Below are 18,411 nucleotides of genomic sequence, written 5' to 3' on the forward strand. Positions count from 1 at the left end.
TATTTCTGTGCTCTCCATACAGATGTAAATAAGAGCCAATGGGACAAATACATACATTGCCAAGAAACCCACTATATAACATGTTGTAATCCAGAAAATGGGTTAAGAAAAGGGAAATAGAGGAGAAAGAAGGATGATGGCATACTGCCAAGGCAGAAAGCAGAAAGAAGGAATCTTTTTTTTAAAAAAAAAAATTAAGCCATACGTTATGCATGGCAATACAGTTTACATACTAAGGGACAGGAGTCTTTCAAATATTACAGTGACCTGTACATAGATACCAGACAAGAAGAACAGAAGGGAAATATAAATTGTTACACCTGTGTGGTTGTAGAGTGTGTGTGCATGTGGCATGTGTGCATGTGGTATGTGTATGTGTGGTATGTGTATTTATATATAAACATATATATTACAGACTTTTCATTTCTTACATTTCATGGTTTTTTAATCTTTGTTCATGGCATGTCAGATACTTCAAAAAAATGGGTAATTTTTCCCTTTCTGTACATAATTCCAAATGTCTTACCTTTTATCACAATGCTTTAGTCAGAGTGAATTACAAAGGAAACTAATTTATTCAAAAGAAACAAACACTATTCTCCTGGTGATATTATCAAAGATTGCTTTAAAGTTAAAAGTCAAGCATAAAACAACTGGTATCATTTCTTTTCTTGAACAGTATTTTAAAAGAAAATGTTACTATTAACAGTATGCTATGCCATCTGTTTGCTTTACTCTGTCAAAAAAATGTGCCCCAGAAATGGATTAAAAGAAATAAAAGGTGATCCCTTTGTTTTAAAAAAAAAAAGTTTTGTAAATTATACTTTTTCCTTTGTAAAGAATGATTCTATTCAAGAATCCATTCAAGTTATCCATCCCTAGGGAGAAAGAAAGAGACAGAAGGGGAAGAGAAATGGGGAGAGGAGCAGGGTTCCTGGCATCATCCCCCACAGAGGTTACAGCATTCCAAATCTTCAAGAAGCTGACTGCAGGCAGAACCACCAATTATTAGACTTGACTGCATATCTCACTACTAATCACTGATGGTCAATACCAGGCTCCTGACAACTAGAGCTGCCATAATCACATGATCCAATCACCCAACCCCCTCTTGTATACTATTGTAACTTTCCCTCTCTGTACTGATTAGTTTTTGTCAATTTGACACAAACCTATACATATCTGGGAAGAGAGAACCCACGAGGAAAAAGTGCCTCCATCAGACTGGCCTGCAAGCAAATCTGTGGGGCAGTCTCTTGATTAATGATTGACATAAGAAGAGTCAGCCCACTGTGGGCCCTATCACCCCTGGGCAAGTGGTCTTAGGTTGTAGAAAAAGGGAAGTAAACCATGGAAGGCAAGCCAGTAAGTACCATTCCTTCATGGTTTCTGCCTCTGCTCCTACTTGACTTCATGTCCTGGCTTTCCTTGATGATGGGCTACGATGTGGAAGTATAAGATTAAATAAACCATTTCCTCCCCAAGTTGCTTTTGGCTATGGTGTTTATTGCAGCAATAGAAATTAAACTAATACACCCCTGTTCCTGACAAAGGTGATGACAAACATCACCAGATCAAACATTAGAAAGAGAGAAGCTCAGAAAGGAAAGGGGATATCTGAGTCTGACCCATAAATTCCAACAAAAAGAGCAGAGTGTGCATGTAGCTGTCTATGAAATTAAATGAACTATACACATTCCTTTATAATACCCTGGGAAAAGCTATAAGATCAAATACACATTAAGATGATGACATGGACCTGGGAAGACAACTTAGCTGTTAAGGAGCCTACCACACACATGTGAGGACCTGAGGTCAGATGACCTATGTAAAAGCTAGGGTCAGTAGTGCTGTCTGTAGCCCCAGCCCTGAGGAAATGGAGACAGGCAGACCAGGTTGTACACTGGCCAGCCAGCTGAGCCAAACTGACAAGTCCCAGGTTCAGTGAGAGGCTGTCTCAAAAAGTAAGACAGGGAGCAATCAAGGAAGATGCCCAAGGTAGACTTCTGGCTTCAGCAAAGTACACACCAGCATGCATATATGCACACACCTACACTGATATATGCCATCTATCCATATACACAAAATAATAACAATAACTAAAAAATAATGACATGAAGTTAAAGCCTTTTCTTGCCCTGGACACATTCTCCCACTAGTATCTGAGGTATAATAAGTAAATGTGAACAATTCTGGTGTTTCCTCTCCAAACATTTACCATATCATCAGCTTCAATAGCCATCACATGACTCCAGTGATGTGACTTCCAGTTCAGATTTCCTCCTGTGCAACTGCATTGGCCTTTGCACACTCTACTAACCAACCACCATTATCAGGCCAGGAACTAGGTTCGCTCCTTAGCCTCATGATCCACTTTACCAACCAGCTTCTTATTGAGTCTCTCCTCTTCCTCAGCACTCAGGAACCAAAGATCAGTTCTCTGAATGGCAGAATTTTAACAGCTTCTTTTTAAAAAAATTTATATTACTTTTAAAAGAAGTCATATATGAATACTGCATTTACATCATTCTCCCCCTCCAAACATTCCCATTCTCAAATTCACAACCTCTGCTTCTTTAGTTGTTACACATACATACATACACACATGAAGACATACATAGAAATGCATATGATGTATATACACACACAACCTGATGAGTCCATTTAGTGTTACTCTTATATCCACGTTCAGAGCTGATCACTGGGATAGAATAACCTACCAGAGGGCTCAGCCCCAGAGGAGACCGACTCCACCTCTCTCAGCAGCCATAAACTCCCTTAACAGCTTCTCTTCTACACAGATAACTTAGACTGCTGATCCTCTGACATTTTCCCTTTTGCTAACTTTCCCCAAAAGAGTTGATGCAGCTGAGTTTCAGAGCACAACTCCTTCAACAGGTCAAGTTGGCTCCAAGAGGAATAAAATGTAGCTTTCTCCTTCAGGGAGCTTAAGATCAAAGTATGTTTAAAATGGACCACCTATAACACACACACACACACATGAAGTTAATTTGCACATGTGTATGTCTATATGCATATGTATGCACATTGCAAAGTTCTATCCAAGCTAAGAGATTTTTGTTTCTAAAATGCTCTGTTTAAAATTCCAGCATTTGCTGGGCAGTGGTGGTGCATGTCTTTAATCCCAACATTTGGAAAGCAGAGGCAGGTAGATCTCTGTGAGTCCAAGGCCAGGACAGCCAGGACCACATGTAGGAATCCTATCTTGAAAATAAAAGAAGTCAACAAAATGATGGACTGGGTATTAGGACTATCTTGTACCTCACCGGTACAATTAGGAATAACTGTGCTCTAATTGCATTTTAAGAGAAAAGTTTTATTTTAACAGGAAGGGTGAAGCTAGGTGATGAGAGAGAGAGAGAGAAAGAGAGAGGGGCCATGGAGGCAGATGTTCACGTGTCTCCACCAGTCAAAGATAGTTTATATATCTAGGTTGGGTATTGGGTTATACTTCTGATTGAGCATTACCAAACTTATAAAGCCTTTGATTAACATTTTTTTAAAAAAATGTATAAAAGCAAAAAGGAGGAGGAGGAATGGGATAGGGCTTACTAGGGAGGGGAAATGGGGAAAGGGGATGGCATCTGAAATGTAAGCAAAATATAAAATAAATTAAAAAGTACAAAAAAGAAAAAAAATCAAGTATTTTATAATTTTGACTGATCCACATTCTGGGAGCTAAAACTGAAATATACTAACTCTACCCTTATTAGTTTCAACTCTGATTGCTTCATAATGGTATATTATAAGAAAAACAGTCAAAAGTTAAAATCTATATATTAACAATAGGAAAAAACTTAAGTAGAAATAGATTCCATTTTAAAAAGACAACACTGTCCACAATCTGTTAAATACAAACTATCAGAAGGAAGCAAGAATTACAGGTAAAAAAAAAAACTGAGCACTGGACTGAAGTGGATGGCTAGGATCAACTGTTTAGAATTCTGGGGTGGATATATTTTTGTTTGCAAGGATTAATTTACCACAGTGTTTAAAAAGAAGAGTAGGGGAGAGAAGGGTTCTATTTATATACTTGTATCTAAAGCTAATTTGTAACAATAAGAAACTCATAAGCAAAAAAGTTAGGATAATACCAATTCTTTCAATATTGCCCTCTAATTTTAATAAGATTGAAATCAAAATTCTAATGAACTTTTTAAACTTGATGACACTGATTTATGACAAACTATAGCAATAGTAAAACTTTATTTCTGTGTGTGTGTGTTCGTGTGTATATGTGGGGAGTATACATGTACATGTGTACATATGGGAGCCAGAGATCATCCTTGTGTTTTTTCAGGAAAGGTCTCTCAATAGCCTAGAAGGCATAGACTAGGCTAGACTAGACTGGTTGGCTAGAGATCCCAGGGGGATCTACCTAGTCTGCCTCACCAACAGTAGAATTACAAGTGCATGTTACCACACATGGAGTTTTTAAATCTTGGGTTCTGGGAATCAAACTCAGGTACTCACATTACTGACAAGCCATTTTCCTAGCTCAAGATCAAAGTCTTTCCAAATGAAGAGTGATAACGGAGAAGACAAACCTGTGCTACACTATACACTGTGATGTGTTATAGAGCCTCATAATTAAGTATATGGTGCAAGAATGTTGAGACAAGTTAATGGCATTAAACTGAAGCTCCAGGGGGAAATAGCAGTATATGATAAATGAAGAAACAAAAACCTATAGGGAAGAGCTGTTCTCTAAATGATCCTGAAAAAGTACCCGTTCCAAATTGACAATCAATATGTATTCTAGTCTCATATGTTGAAATTTCTATGCAGATAAAACTTGAAATTAAAAATGAAGCTACTACAAAAAACTAGTTGAGAATTTAGAGAAACTATAAAAGCATTAAATATACTTTTCTATATGAGAAGTATGTTTCTCTAGATTAACTGTATAGAATGTACTGTTCCTATGAAATCAATAGAAAAAAATGAAAAGAAATCAAACTAGGAAGCAAAATGGGCCATGAGTGAGAAACTGATATTAAAAAAGAAAACTGGAAAGATCTCTATGTAAACAGCAAAGACTACTAGTAAATGACAGAAACAAAACCATTCAAACACCCTACCAATTAGAGAAATACAAGCCTAAAGCTTTACAAAGCATCCCCCACTGCTGGGAGGAGTGTAGAGTAGTTGTAAGCATCAGGAAATGAATTCGGTAATAATGGATCAAAGTTCCATACAGTGAATGCAAGGTTTTGTCTGGTAATTCCACATCTAAGCATCTTTCCTAAAGAAATCATCAGCGCTGCAGATAAAGACTTATGAGCACAAATAGTCAGTGCAGAGTTAGGGACAATGACAAGAAAAATTGGAAACGTAAATGGGATTCTTGCTTTTCCGACACAGACTCTCTCCAGGAAGCGCAGAATGTAGACTATAAGAGGTTTGGCTTTTGATTTACAGGCAATCTCATTTTTTTCCTCAAGAAATGAACAATAGGAAGCCACAGTCGGTTCTCTGCCCTTCTCGAATCGATTATCTAATATTTAGGTCATCTCCGGCAAAACAGTGTCATTTTGATCCCCTAGACTCACTATCTCCTAGGCAACTGATTGAATAAAAAAATATATAAAGCCTCACTGAGAAATATATTATTTTAAAGACTTAAATAAAAGAAATGGCATATAGCAGCCCTCAGCTGGGGGATGGGAAAAGAAACCAGGCACATAGGCAGGCACCGCCAAGGAGCTGCACTGTAACACCGCTTCATGTGCTGATTCCTGGTTTTAATGGCTTCACTGAGATATAATTTATGTAACATAAAATTCACCCTTTTCAAGTATATAATTAAATGGGTTTTATATATTCACATAATGATACAGCCAACCCAACAATCTAATTTTGGAACATTTCCATCATCCCCAAATGAAACCTCATGTTCATTAGCAGGTGTCCTCATTCCCATCCCCAGGGTCTAGGCCGATATTAATCAACTTTCTGTCTCTAGGAATCTGTTTATTCCAGGTAGTTCACATAAATGGAATCAAGCAGTGTGTGATCTTGCGTGTGTGCAGTTTCCTTCACTCGGCATCAGCTTTTGGAGGTTCATCCATGTTTTAGTACCAGAGTTTGTTCATTCATTTATGCATCAGCTGCTGAACATCTGTGTTGTTTCTCCTTGGGGATAATTATGAATAATGCTGCTAGGAATAATCAAATACAATGTATGTATATATGTATGTATATGTATGTATATGTATGAATGTGTATCTTCTCGTTTTACCCAGGCATCAATTTCTGGATTATACAGAAGTCAGAAGTTTGAAATCTATGGAAATCAAACAGCACTCAGGAGGCAAAGGCAGGATCATTGTGATTCACACTGTTTTTCCAAAATGGCTGCTCCACTTTAAAGTCCCATCAATAATGTACCAGTTGTTGATAACAGGCCCTTACAATCCTTTTAATGTCTCTTAAGATTGACAGTTATGTCTTCTTTAATTTCTCATGTGGGGATTTAGAACTTCTTTCTTGATCACTATAATTAAACATTTATCAATTTTGTCAACCAGTCCATAGAACTATTATGGTATGTTTTGTTTTGTTTTATTTTGTTTGAGACAAGATCTTATATAGCCCAGGTGGCCTTAAACTCAAATTCTCCATGTAGCCCTGATTTGCCTAACTCCACCTACTAAGTGCAAAGATTCTAGCTATGAGGTACCACATCCAAGTACGAACCAGCCTCTGTGTGATTGATTTCTATGCTTTTCTATTCTCTATTTCATTTCTTTCTACTGTAGTCTTTGTTCATCTTTCTGCCTGTTCATTTTGATTTTCTCCTCTTTTTTTTTAAATTTTTTTGAGACAGGGTTTCTCTGTGTAGCCCTGGCTGTTCTGGAACTCACTCTGTAGACCAGGCTGGCCTTTAATGCACAGAGATCCACCTGCCTCTGCTTCCCAAGTTCTGGGAACAAAGGCAGGCACCACCATGCCTGGCCTTCCTCGTTCTTTAAGGTACAAAGCTAAGTTACTTACTCAGGATTCTTTCTTAAGTATAGACATTAACAACTCTAATCTTTAGGAAATTCACTTTTATCTCATTTTTGTTTCACTCATTTTAAAGTATTTTGGAACTTATGAATTCTTTGACTCATGGGTTATTCAGAAATATGCTGTTCAATTTTCATAAATTTGTGAATTTCCCCAATTTCCTTCTGTTGTTGATTTACAATTTAATTCTATTGTGGTCAGACAACATGGTATGATGCGAATTGTTTTTCAAGTTTATTGAGATTTCTTTTACAGCCTAGCATCTGGTCCATCCTGGATTATACTCGATGTGATAACTGGCTGCTTCGTGGACAACACTCTATTACTATTTTCCACAAATTTCTAATTTATTCCCAACATTTTGGGGGTCTTACAAGCAAGTTATCATGTTTAGTAACGACTACTACTGTATCTACTGAGTGATTTGACCTTACTTCACAGCCCCTCCCTAATTAATACCCATTCATATTCTTATTCCCGTTGTCTCTCTGTCTTTCTGTCTCTCTGTCTGTTTCTCTGTGTGCGTGTGTCTTTGTGAGTGTGTATATGTATGTGTATATGTTTGTGTATGTTTCTTTCAGTTCATGTGGAGTTCAAGTATATGGAGACCAGAGGATAATCACAAGCATATTCCCTGTGTATGGAATGCATACTGACCAAGAACTTTTGAAATAGGCTAGGCTGGCTGGCCAACAACCCTTAGGGTTCCACTTAACTGTCTCCCCAGCACTGACATTAAAAATGCATGCCACCATACCAAGCTGCTTTACATGGGTTCTGGGGATTGAAATCAGGTCGTTGTCCTTGCAAGGCAAGCACATTACTGACTGAGCTATCTCTCCAGCCCAACACCTATCTTTTGCCCTTATTTTTCAATACTCAAAATTGCCCAAGGAATTAAGAGTATTAGCTTTGTCTTAATCATGGGAAAATCGGAAAAGAGAATTTAAGTTCCACAGAAACTGCCCATGCCACAGGAATGGAGTGTGGGATCTTCCAACAGCCACTCTGCAACAAGGCTTGCTGCTGCCAGATTTATGCAGGTCTAGAAACATAAATGGACCGTGCAGGCCAGTCTCACCCCACTCCACCCTCACACATGATCACACAGGGGAAGCTGCTGCTGGCTGCTCTCTTACTCTTGCTGATGGGAACAGTAATGGCAACACACATGACCCAACAAATTACTGAGGAACTAGGGAGAGATTCCTTTCTGCTTGTCACTTGCAAAACTTAAACACTGAGCTCCTACTTTCACATTCAGACACTCTCCTCTCCAAATGACATCTAACTCCAGTTTCATGGCCACCAGGTTTAGAAGTGCTGTCAGCCACTTCTCTCTTTTCCACTCTGACTTAAAATCCCCCGGGCCTTGGTTTAGAGATGATTAGCAAACTCTGCCCTGCTATGGAAGCCTAGAACATCTCACAGGGGAGTGCTAGCAAGAATGAACCAGTCACAGATACGCAGGTTTCTTTACCACAGGGCATCAGAGAGGACACAATATGTTAATGTGTTTGTCAGTCCCTAAGAGGGTGTCAGTAGTACAGCTGAAATACCATCAGACAGGTAATTCCCTCCCCCACCCATTGCACATCTGTCTCATCTCATGCCTCCTGTGTGAAGCATTTCCTAGGGTTGGAACTCTACCCAACATGCATAGGAAATGCTAGCCTGGTTTCTGTCTGAACTTGCCATACTTGGTACAAGGCTGCCTTCCTACCACATGGAAACACACATTTTACAATACTACATTCTACAATACAGATGCTCTGTGTTTATGTGTGTGTGCACACATGTACAGGTACACATGCACATGGGTGCACATGTATACGGAGGCTAGAGGTCAACATAAAGGATTATCCTCTATCGCTAGTCCACCTTGGTTGGTTGGTTGGTTGGTTGGTTGGTTGGTTGGTTGATGGTTGAAACAGGGTCTTACTGGAATGGCCTGGCTGGCCTGGAATTCACTATATGGATCAATTGAGCCTCCAACTAATACAAACTTGCCTGCTTCTGCCTCAGAAGTGCTAGAGTTAAAGGCAGGTGCAACCATGCTCAGCTCCATCTCGCTTTTTGGCACAGCATCCTTCACTGAACCTGAAGCTCACTGATTTTTGTAGACTGACCAGCCAGCAAACCCCTGAAGTCCTTCTGTCTCCAGCATTGGAATTACAGGCATTGACCACCATGGGTGCTCTGGTTCTCATGCTTGAGTAGCAAGCACTTCACTGACTAAGCCATATTTCCAGCCCTAACACAGCTTATTTGGATAAACTTGAGTACTCAGGTCTAAGAAAACTAAGAACTCTATATGATGGTAGAATATAATGTAAGGCAGTCCTGTCCCCAGAGCACGATGTTCTGATTGGGTTATGCCAAAGTCTATGTTGCTGGGTACACCTGAAGTTTGTTCTTGTTGTAGAGGAGCTGACAATCCCTAAGGACTTTCCCAAGTTAAGGCTCCATTGCCAGAGGTAGGAAAAATCAAACAGGACTTTAGATGTCTGCTGTGCTTTCTGCAGAGTGTTGGTAACTAAATGCATTTTCCCAGAGGAACTAAGTTGTACATGGTCATTAAGATCCCAGACTAACCCACAGGTACAGCTGAAATAGGCACATCAGCAATTTTATCAACAAAAACAAAGAACAGAAAAAACCCAAACAACAAAAATTTATGAGATTTAAAAGCAGACATTTTTACTTATCAAAATAATCATGGTCCCTAACATCCAAACTGGGGATGATTTGAACCAGGCAAGAAGAGGCTGAATACAGAATTTACAAACCAACATGAAGCCAGCAAAGACAGCTGGCCTTTCCCTTTCCGTCACCTGCTGGCAACTAAAAACAACATGAGTAATAAAAAATATTGCTCCTTAGAGGAAACACAGGTTCAACAAGATGTGAAGAAGTAATTAAGAGTACTTGGAAGCCATGAGGAGGAGGCTTTGGCTCACCTACAGGGATTTCAGCATGAAGTTTTGCTTTGTCTAAATTAATATCTGCACCTAAACTCATGCCTATAGGTGTCTCTGTTTTTTAATAGTTATCAAAAAAGCTGGGTGTGACAGCTCATGCCTGTAATGCCAGCACTCAGGAGGCTGAGGGAAGAAGACTGTCATAAGTTCGAAGCCAGCCTGGGCTGCACAGTAAATTCTAGGCCAGCTTGGAATACATTGTGAGATTTTGTTTCAAAACATTGAAACAAACAGAATTTATTAAGAATCCTGATTACTGCGCGTGCGCGCGCACACGCTCGCGCACACACACACACACACACACACACACACACACACACACGTATATAATTCTAAATTAAAGTAAATCCCGGTTAGTGGAGGAATCACAGGCATAGCAAGGACCACTGAAGTGGAAACTTAAGGGTTCTCTGAAAAGTCAGGATGGTGTTTTGTTTCAGTGAAACAAAACGTTCCTTCACAAGTCTGCCTCAGCCTTTTACCTATGTCCACTCCAGGAAAACACTCCTTCACATGTTTGTCCCAGCAAAATACCATCCAACACAACTGACTTTCCAGAGAACCCTTAAAGTTTCCACTTCAAATCATGAAACATATTCTGAGTCCAATTAGCAAAACTGAGACAGGAAAGCAGAGGGCTGAAGGGAATGTGTGCCTACAATGAGAAGCTGTGGGTCTGAGGTGGATGAAATAAGAGCGCAGGGTCAGAGGAGCCAAAGGCAGCCTCACAGGTGAGCAAGAAGAAAAGTTTCCTCAGAAAGCCACCAGGTGGTGCCACCACTTCAAACCCACATCAAGTGTCTTTTAGGGACAGACTTGGGTAGAAATCCAGTATGAGTGTGGTGGGATATTTGTCATTCTATCTAGTGCTAACATCTTGGGGACAGAACACAGGGCTAAAGATGTATATATAATAGAAGAACAATTCTAAATATCAATTTTATCAATGACACACACACACACACACACACACACACACACACACACACAAAGCACAGATGTGCAATAGCAACAACCCTCCATGGAGCTTCTTTCTGTCCCTTTCAACAGTTGTATCCCTAGGCTGGACTGGCAGTACTACTCACTAATGAATGAGCAAGAATAACATATTATCCACCATCAACCTAACACAGGCTCCCTTAAAAGCATCCTAGAAATATGGCCAAGGATATTAGTTACTAGGTCTCAGAACAGAGACCTCTGGAAGAAGTGCCGATATACATGCAGGTGTACATGTTATGAAGTGACTTTCTTTCCTACTCCCCCACTTCCTGTTTCTCATTTTCCTTAGGAAAGATCAGCTCTGGTGATAACCAAAACCTTCTACACAACATTGATGCTTTCTGTTAACTCTTCCCCTACCAGTCCAGAAAAGCTACCTCTCCAGGTGAGATAAACATGGGATTGAAATGGATCGAGGAAAATCTAACACAAAATGCCACATTTTCAGATACTTAGTTAGCCACAGGGAAATTCACATTTGAAAGGGAAAAAAAAAGCCTCCTCATTTCTCCCAGAAAAACCACAAGGTTTTGCATAGGCCTTAAATATCCAACCACCAGGAAGCCAAATGAGTTAGTCTGATTTTGCTTTGTGTTTTCCTTCCCCCAAAAGGGAAGGACAGAGACCTGCATTAAGCACTCTACCACTGAGCTAAATCCCCAGACACTTTTTGTATCCTTTGTTTATAGATTATTTCCAACAAAGAGCCCAAGGCCTTTGAGATCCACACCAGTGAGGCATGGTGGTACATGATTGGAATCTAAGCATTCAGCACTCAGGAGACTGAAACAAGGGAGTCACTAGTGAATCTGAGGTAAGCCTAGGCTACATTAAGGAGACATTATCTCAAAAAATATTTTTCCATGCTGTTGAGCCTCTGAGCCATGATGTGCTTTCCATGCCAACATGTGCATATCTACACACATATGCACATGCCCTTACCCTCTCCCAGATCCTCAAGAATCAGTCCAATGGACAATTGGTCCATTGGTGTATTACCCCTTGCAGCCAAGGTAAATGATAAAGAAATGGAAGCCTTAAAAAATACATTTCCATTTCAGAAAAAGAGACAGAAGAGACTGGTCACTTGGCCAGATCTGTTTAGGGATGAAAATGACCATTGCTGTTACAACAAGGAAAACAAGGCTACACATTAGTTAAATTCTTTGGCTAGCTATGGGTAGTAGTCTCCAATGGAGAGCACTTCTGTGTGGCAAACGTGAGGCCCATATTCATGTGAAGGGCATGCAAGTACCACCCATCCACATGCAAAATGAACTCTGAAGGTTTCCATGCGGATCTTTAAAGCAACAGTGTGTCACCAGAGGCAGGGCATTTATTGGTCCTTCCATTAAGGAAGGCTTTGAGTCAGATCGGTCAGGGGGATTAAATGTACCAGAACAGAACCCACAGAGCAACGTTCTATAAAGTCAGATTCACATATCAGCACAGAGAGCAACCTTCTCCCATCCTCACTAGAATCTCATGTGAGACAGATGATCTCACCTCACAGCATCAGAGCTAGACCTGTTACCAATAACATCTTTAAAACTGTCAGATCCTTGAGCATTTATCTCCGGAAAGGGTACTAAGGTGCAAATGCATAACCTTAAATAAAGATGGTAAGAAGCAGTTTATCTTTCAGAAGGCAGATGCCAAAGTAGCAGAGCGGCTTAAAAAGATGATTATAAAATACATTTTGTATCAGAAGAGCATAACAATAATAGTAGTAATAGCAAAGAATAAGAAATGCACAAAATACAATAGACACTTACCAAACACTGAATTCATGATAAACTGGAAATAGAAACAAGGACATATAAAGCCAACCAGAAACCCACGGAGTGGCTTCACATTAAGAATGACAAAAGTAAATAAGAGATATACCCCCACCTTGTCCTTTAAAAAGATATAAGAAATGGACAGTGCTTTCTCAACGTTTGCCATGTGCCATATAGCCTGGTGTGCTTGCAGGAAGGGCTGCCTGCTGATTTTCTAGTCTTCGTACAAGCACCAGACCCTAGATGGGGTGCATAGTTGGCATGCAATAATCACATGCTATAGAATGTTCACTGGTGTTCATCAAAAAAAATAAATAAATAAAGGAACAATGTCCAAAATTACAGGCAGATGCTAAGACAGAGCTTCCCTGCCTGGCCTGCTAATAACAGAAGCCAGAACACCTAGGTCAGTAACGTATAGACTACAACTCGAATATATAATTTGTCCCATGGAGAAAGCTGATCAGGAGTTCCTTCTGCAGACAGAACCAAATGATTTTTATTTTGTTTTGGATTCAAGTAAAAAAGAACATTCAGATGTTCAAAACCAACTGTTCATCTTTGAGAACATATTTGCTTGTAACTGTTAAAACTTCCATTTTGTTCAATTTTGCTTCTCAACTCATGTTTTGAACATTTGAAAAAAATCTACAACAATAACAACAAAAACAACAGCAAAAACATTCCCGTTATCCATTCATGTTCTAATTTTGGAGGGCCCATCCTTCTTCTGTATGGGTTTAACAACAACAACAACAAAATTACAAAATAAGAAGTCATGTCTGGGCCAAAGGTTCTGTCACTGTGACCTGAGGTGGAAACTTGTTCACCTATCTAATATTCTAGAGGCTCAAATGGGCAGCTGATGGCTGCCAAGCCAGCTGGGGTGGTTGGCTTTCTCTCTGGACTCTAGCTGCATCTCCCTTCTTCTCAAACAATAAACCCAAGGAGTCATCCCTGTTCCTCCAAAGATCAACCTTAGTAACTGCAAATGTCACCACTAATGTTAGCCATGTCCTAATACTCATCCTCCGTGTTCCTCCCCCTTTCTTGGGATTATGAAGGGTCTCCCTTAGACTCTGAGTTCTTCTGCCCTTGTTCAGGGGAAGGCACAATTACTCCGGATTGTCAAGTCCTAAAACCAGTCTGTCTGCAATTGCCACAAAGTGAGTAACATCACAAAATACAGTAACAGCTGGATACAGCTGGGTAAACTTCTTCAGCTAAGTCTGTCTCATGCTCAGGCCCCAGTGACAGGGTTCAAGTTCACAGTCAGAACCAGATTAGAATGGCCTCTTTTCTTCATTAAACCAATTCCAGGCCTGAATCAAATGACCAGGCTCATAGAAAGAAAAGAGCCCTCCCATCTTTAGCTAAGTTGAAAGGAATTTGTGTTTTCTGCTAAATTCTCACAGGGCCTAAGGTGGGATTACAGGGTAGATTCATATACCTGGGGAAAGATTCCCAAATATTAACAAATCAAAACAGACCATCAAACCATAAGAATTAGTTTCTCTTTTAATCATAATTATGAAGATACTGACATTTTGAAGTATCATAAAGGTTTTAAGAACAAAGCTTGCTGGAAACAAAAGGGGAGGGGTGAGCTTCAATAATTTAAGTCCAAAAACTTGAAAAATTATACAGTAGTTTAGGAGGAACTAGAATGACTTCTCACAGATTTAGCCTCAGATCTTTGTTGGGGGGGGGGGCACTTTGTTTTTGTTTTTGTTTTTCATTGAATTTGGGTGGGAAAGAAACGTAGCTTTTGAGATCAGTACAATGAACTATTTATCTGGCCTGACAAGGCCAATTAGTCTCCACCACACACACTGTTTATTATAAGGGGAGTAAAATAGTGTTAGTCTTGATGGGTTGGGGGAGGACAAAACATCCTGGTCCACAATGCCTCCCTTCAGTTGGGAACTGATGTTTGGCCCAGGTGACCCCAGAGGTCAGGGTGAAGCCTGTAACAGAATGGAGATGAGCTGTTATGGGCTTCCTAGCCATAGGATGCCTTTGCCTGTTCAGGTCTCATAGTTACTGGCATTTAGCACGTAAAAGCCCCCACTATAAAAGTTTTGTCTTAAACCAGCTGTAGGGCTAAGGTAGAAGGCTTTAAAAAAATCAAGTAAACCACCCCCTTGAAATTCATTTTTCTGGTAAACAAGAGACTCATTCCATTTGGGGAGCTCAAAGGCCAGAGTTTCAGTTCTAAAGAAACAATTATCTGAAAAATTCTATTCTTTAGTTGAGGTAATTTCACTGAAGCCAGGAAGATAATTACCTTCATTCTTTGCCTTAATTATTTCTTTCTCTTGTGAAATTAATTATGCTAAGTCTCATATTGACTTGATAAAATACCAGGGCTGACCAGAAAAATCTGACTTAGTAGTCACTATGCATGGAATTGCTGGACCCACTGACTTGAGAAGAGCCATATAAAAGGGACAGCTCACAGAAGCCACAAGATTCCAACTCTTCAATCCAGTCAAAGTCTCCTTTGAGCTTTGGGAATTTATATGCAAGAACGGAGAGCTGAGCTTGTTAGCTCAGGCTATGTATGGTGTTATACCAGCACTTTGGAAGTTGAGGCAACAGGGTGTTCAGGACTAGCCTGGGCTAAGTTTAAGGCCAATCAGACTGTTTAAGACACAGTATGTGAGACCATGCCATAAAAAATATTTTTCAAAAGAATTCAGGAGGCACATTGGGAAGACTATAGTTTTGTAGTAACATAAGCTAAATTCTTAAAATGGGAAAGCCCCAACTTTGACACAATGAGATTTAAAAGAAGAAAGGGAAGAAAGAGAGTCTTATAGTTGCTAACCAACTTGGGCATCTAGCCAATATTTCCTGTGAATAATTCAAAATAGGAAATGGAACCCAGAGCAGCTGGAGGGGGCAGCAGAAGAGCCAGGAAGGGAGAGAGACACAAAGCCAATGTTACCAGCACTAGGATCAATGGGTAGTTTATTGGACAAATTCTCATGCTGTCTAAATTTTATGAAAGATTAGCTGTTCTTCCCTGTGGTTATGTAAACGTGCACTTTTTTTTCTCTTGTTAATGGAACCCTTTGCTAATACACTTCCTCCTGCTGGTTTTGAAGAGCTCTCAATTCCTTTTTAAGGATGGAATAAGCCCAGGAAAAGAGGGCAGCTGAAGTCTAACCTTCCATGAACATGCTCAGCTCACTGAGGGCCCTGGCTTCCCCAAGGTCAGGAACAGTCCAGAACTGAGTACAGTCCTCTCTGAAATCTTAGATTTTCTCTCATAGCATTCAAAAATTAGTTATTACCAGGGCAGGTGATGAACAAAAAAGTTTTAATAAACAAGTACCTGAAAGTGACTTAACGTTTCAACAAAGGGGAAAACAAGACTGATAAAGATTTGGGGGTTACATGATACACTAGCTATATCTTTAAACATCCCTCCTTATAAATACAGGGAGGCAGGGTCTGTGTTTAGGGAGCTGTGCAGTTAGAGACAGATGCTAATAGAGTAGATTATAAATCAAAGGAGAGCATGGACAGACACCCTCAGATCAGCCCATAGCTTGTCATCTTTCATCCATACAAATAGCTATGAAGGTTGAAGCTAAACCCTTAGAAAAAGCATTTATAAGTTTGCTCAATTTTCTTCTGAAAAAAAATAATAACCCTTTTTACTACTCATGTGTGTGTGTGTCTATGTGTCTGTGTGTCTCTGTGTGTGTGCAAATTTTATACTGAAAACCAGAAAGACAAATTCTTCAGCTGTTCAGTAATGCTCAATTTGACATTATGCATATAAGGGTTTCCAAATGTGCCCATGTATAGAGAGAAAGGTCTCCCACTTTGCCATACCTCGTTTATTGGTTCTTAAAATGGTTTCAGAAGAAAGCAAAGAGTTTCCACTGGATACATCATGCATGGGCTTCTCTGGAGCTTTGTTAGAGAGAAGGTCTTTCTTCATATCTTTCTTTATTTCCTGTGAGGACATAGAAAGGGAAGAAAATATTTATAGGTTGAAGTTTTAGGGTACCTCTTTATCTCTGGAAATAAACCACAATAATGCCACATAACCACAATACAACATTTGTCATACACCATTGCCTGAATTTATGTAATTTCCTTCTTATATTTGTTAAAGAAACACCTAGTTCTATAAAGTGCAATAATGCTTACTATAGTAAGGTTGCCTTATACAACTGGAGCCATTCCATGTGAACATCAAGAGAACGGCTGAAATGTGAATACCAACACATAACTCTAAATTATGGCTTCTTTTTTTCAACTATGTCAAGCTTCAACCAAGCACATGCCCTACTTCAAAAGCTCTGATTTCTATTCTTCTCAACAAAGATTTAGCAAAACTACATCCACAAACCATCAACATGCTCATAATTATACTAAACTCAAAAGATAATTTAAATGCATTTGTAGTCTTCAAGTTCCTCGAGCTTTTTAATTCCTGACTAGAGAGGGGGTAGAGGGAGGCAGAGGATAAGAACTAAATGACAGATAAAAATAATGACTATCAGCTACCCCCAGTTCCTCCTCTCCCACTGCTACACACCTTTCAAATTCCTGACCCTCTGTACTTTCCCCCATCTCCTCCCTATCTGAACTGGCCCTCCTTTTTCCCTCCCCTTCCTCTCTCTCTCTCTCTCTCTCTCTCCCTGATCCCTTGCTCCCTCTGCTTCCCGAAATTATTTTCTCAAGAGCCTGGTATAGCTGTTCCCTGAGAGGCTCTGCCAGAGCCTAACCAATACAGATGCATATGTACACAGTCATCCATTGGGCTGAGCTCAGGGTCTCCAATGGAGGAGTTAGGGGAAGGACTAAAAGAGATGAAGGTTTGCAACCCCATAGGAAGAACAACATATCAACCCACCAAACCCATAGCTCCAGCAGCATATGTAGCAGAGGATGGCCAGGGTAGGGGAATGCTAGGGTTCTGAGGTGGGAGTAGGTAGGCAGGTGGGGGAGCACCCTCATCCAGGCAGGGGGAGGGGATAGGGGGCTTGTGGAGGAGAAACTGGGAAGGGGGATAACATTTGAAATGCAAATAAAATAACCAATAAATTTTTTTAAAAAAATAACTATCCTTTTAGGTCAACAAACTCCAGTCCACCACTTTAGTTTGTAAATAAAATTTCATTATAACACAAATGCATTCATGTGTATTTTGTATGGCTGGTCTGATGTTCTAATTTCAGAGTTGAGAAGTTGTTAGAAAGACAACAGCTGAAATATCTGACCTTTAGTAGCAAATGTCTGCTGACTTTCTTCTAGGTGGACTCTCACCAAACTCATTCAAGATCTGGTTCTTGGAGCCAGAAAGATGGCTTAGTGGGTAAAGAAACTTGTTAAGTGACCTGAGTTCAATTCCTAGGACACACAAGGTAAAGGGGAGAACCAACTCCAGAAAGTTGCCCTCTGACCTCCATATAATCAATCAATAGATGTAATTTTAATAATCTGGATATTTGGGCTGAGGCAATGACTCAATGAGTAAGAGTGCTTACATGAAAAGCTGACACAGAATCCCCAGAACCCATGTAAAAAGTCAGGCATTGATGCATGTGTACAAGTAACTCTAACAACATGTTAGGGGTTGGGGAAGAGAAGGC

At 39.9% G+C, this 18,411-nt stretch overlaps 1 protein-coding gene across 6 annotated transcripts in view; it reads right to left on the minus strand.

Annotated features, from left to right (window-relative positions):
* Sh3kbp1 (SH3 domain containing kinase binding protein 1) overlaps positions 1 to 16,763 on the minus strand; it is a 207,222-nt gene extending 190,459 nt beyond the window's left edge. For all 6 annotated transcript variants that reach the window (XM_034485252.2, XM_034485250.2, XM_034485249.2 and 3 more), the window contains exon 1: positions 16,643 to 16,763. In XM_034485252.2, the coding sequence (XP_034341143.1) occupies positions 16,643 to 16,751 (109 nt within the window). In that variant the 5' untranslated portion in view covers positions 16,752 to 16,763. The remainder of the gene's footprint in view (positions 1 to 16,642) is intronic.
* Between the last annotated feature and the right edge of the window lie 1,648 nt (positions 16,764 to 18,411).

The sequence above is a fragment of the Arvicanthis niloticus genome, chromosome X (assembly GCF_011762505.2).
Source record: "Arvicanthis niloticus isolate mArvNil1 chromosome X, mArvNil1.pat.X, whole genome shotgun sequence".
In the NCBI taxonomy this organism is placed as follows: domain Eukaryota; kingdom Metazoa; phylum Chordata; class Mammalia; order Rodentia; family Muridae; genus Arvicanthis; species Arvicanthis niloticus.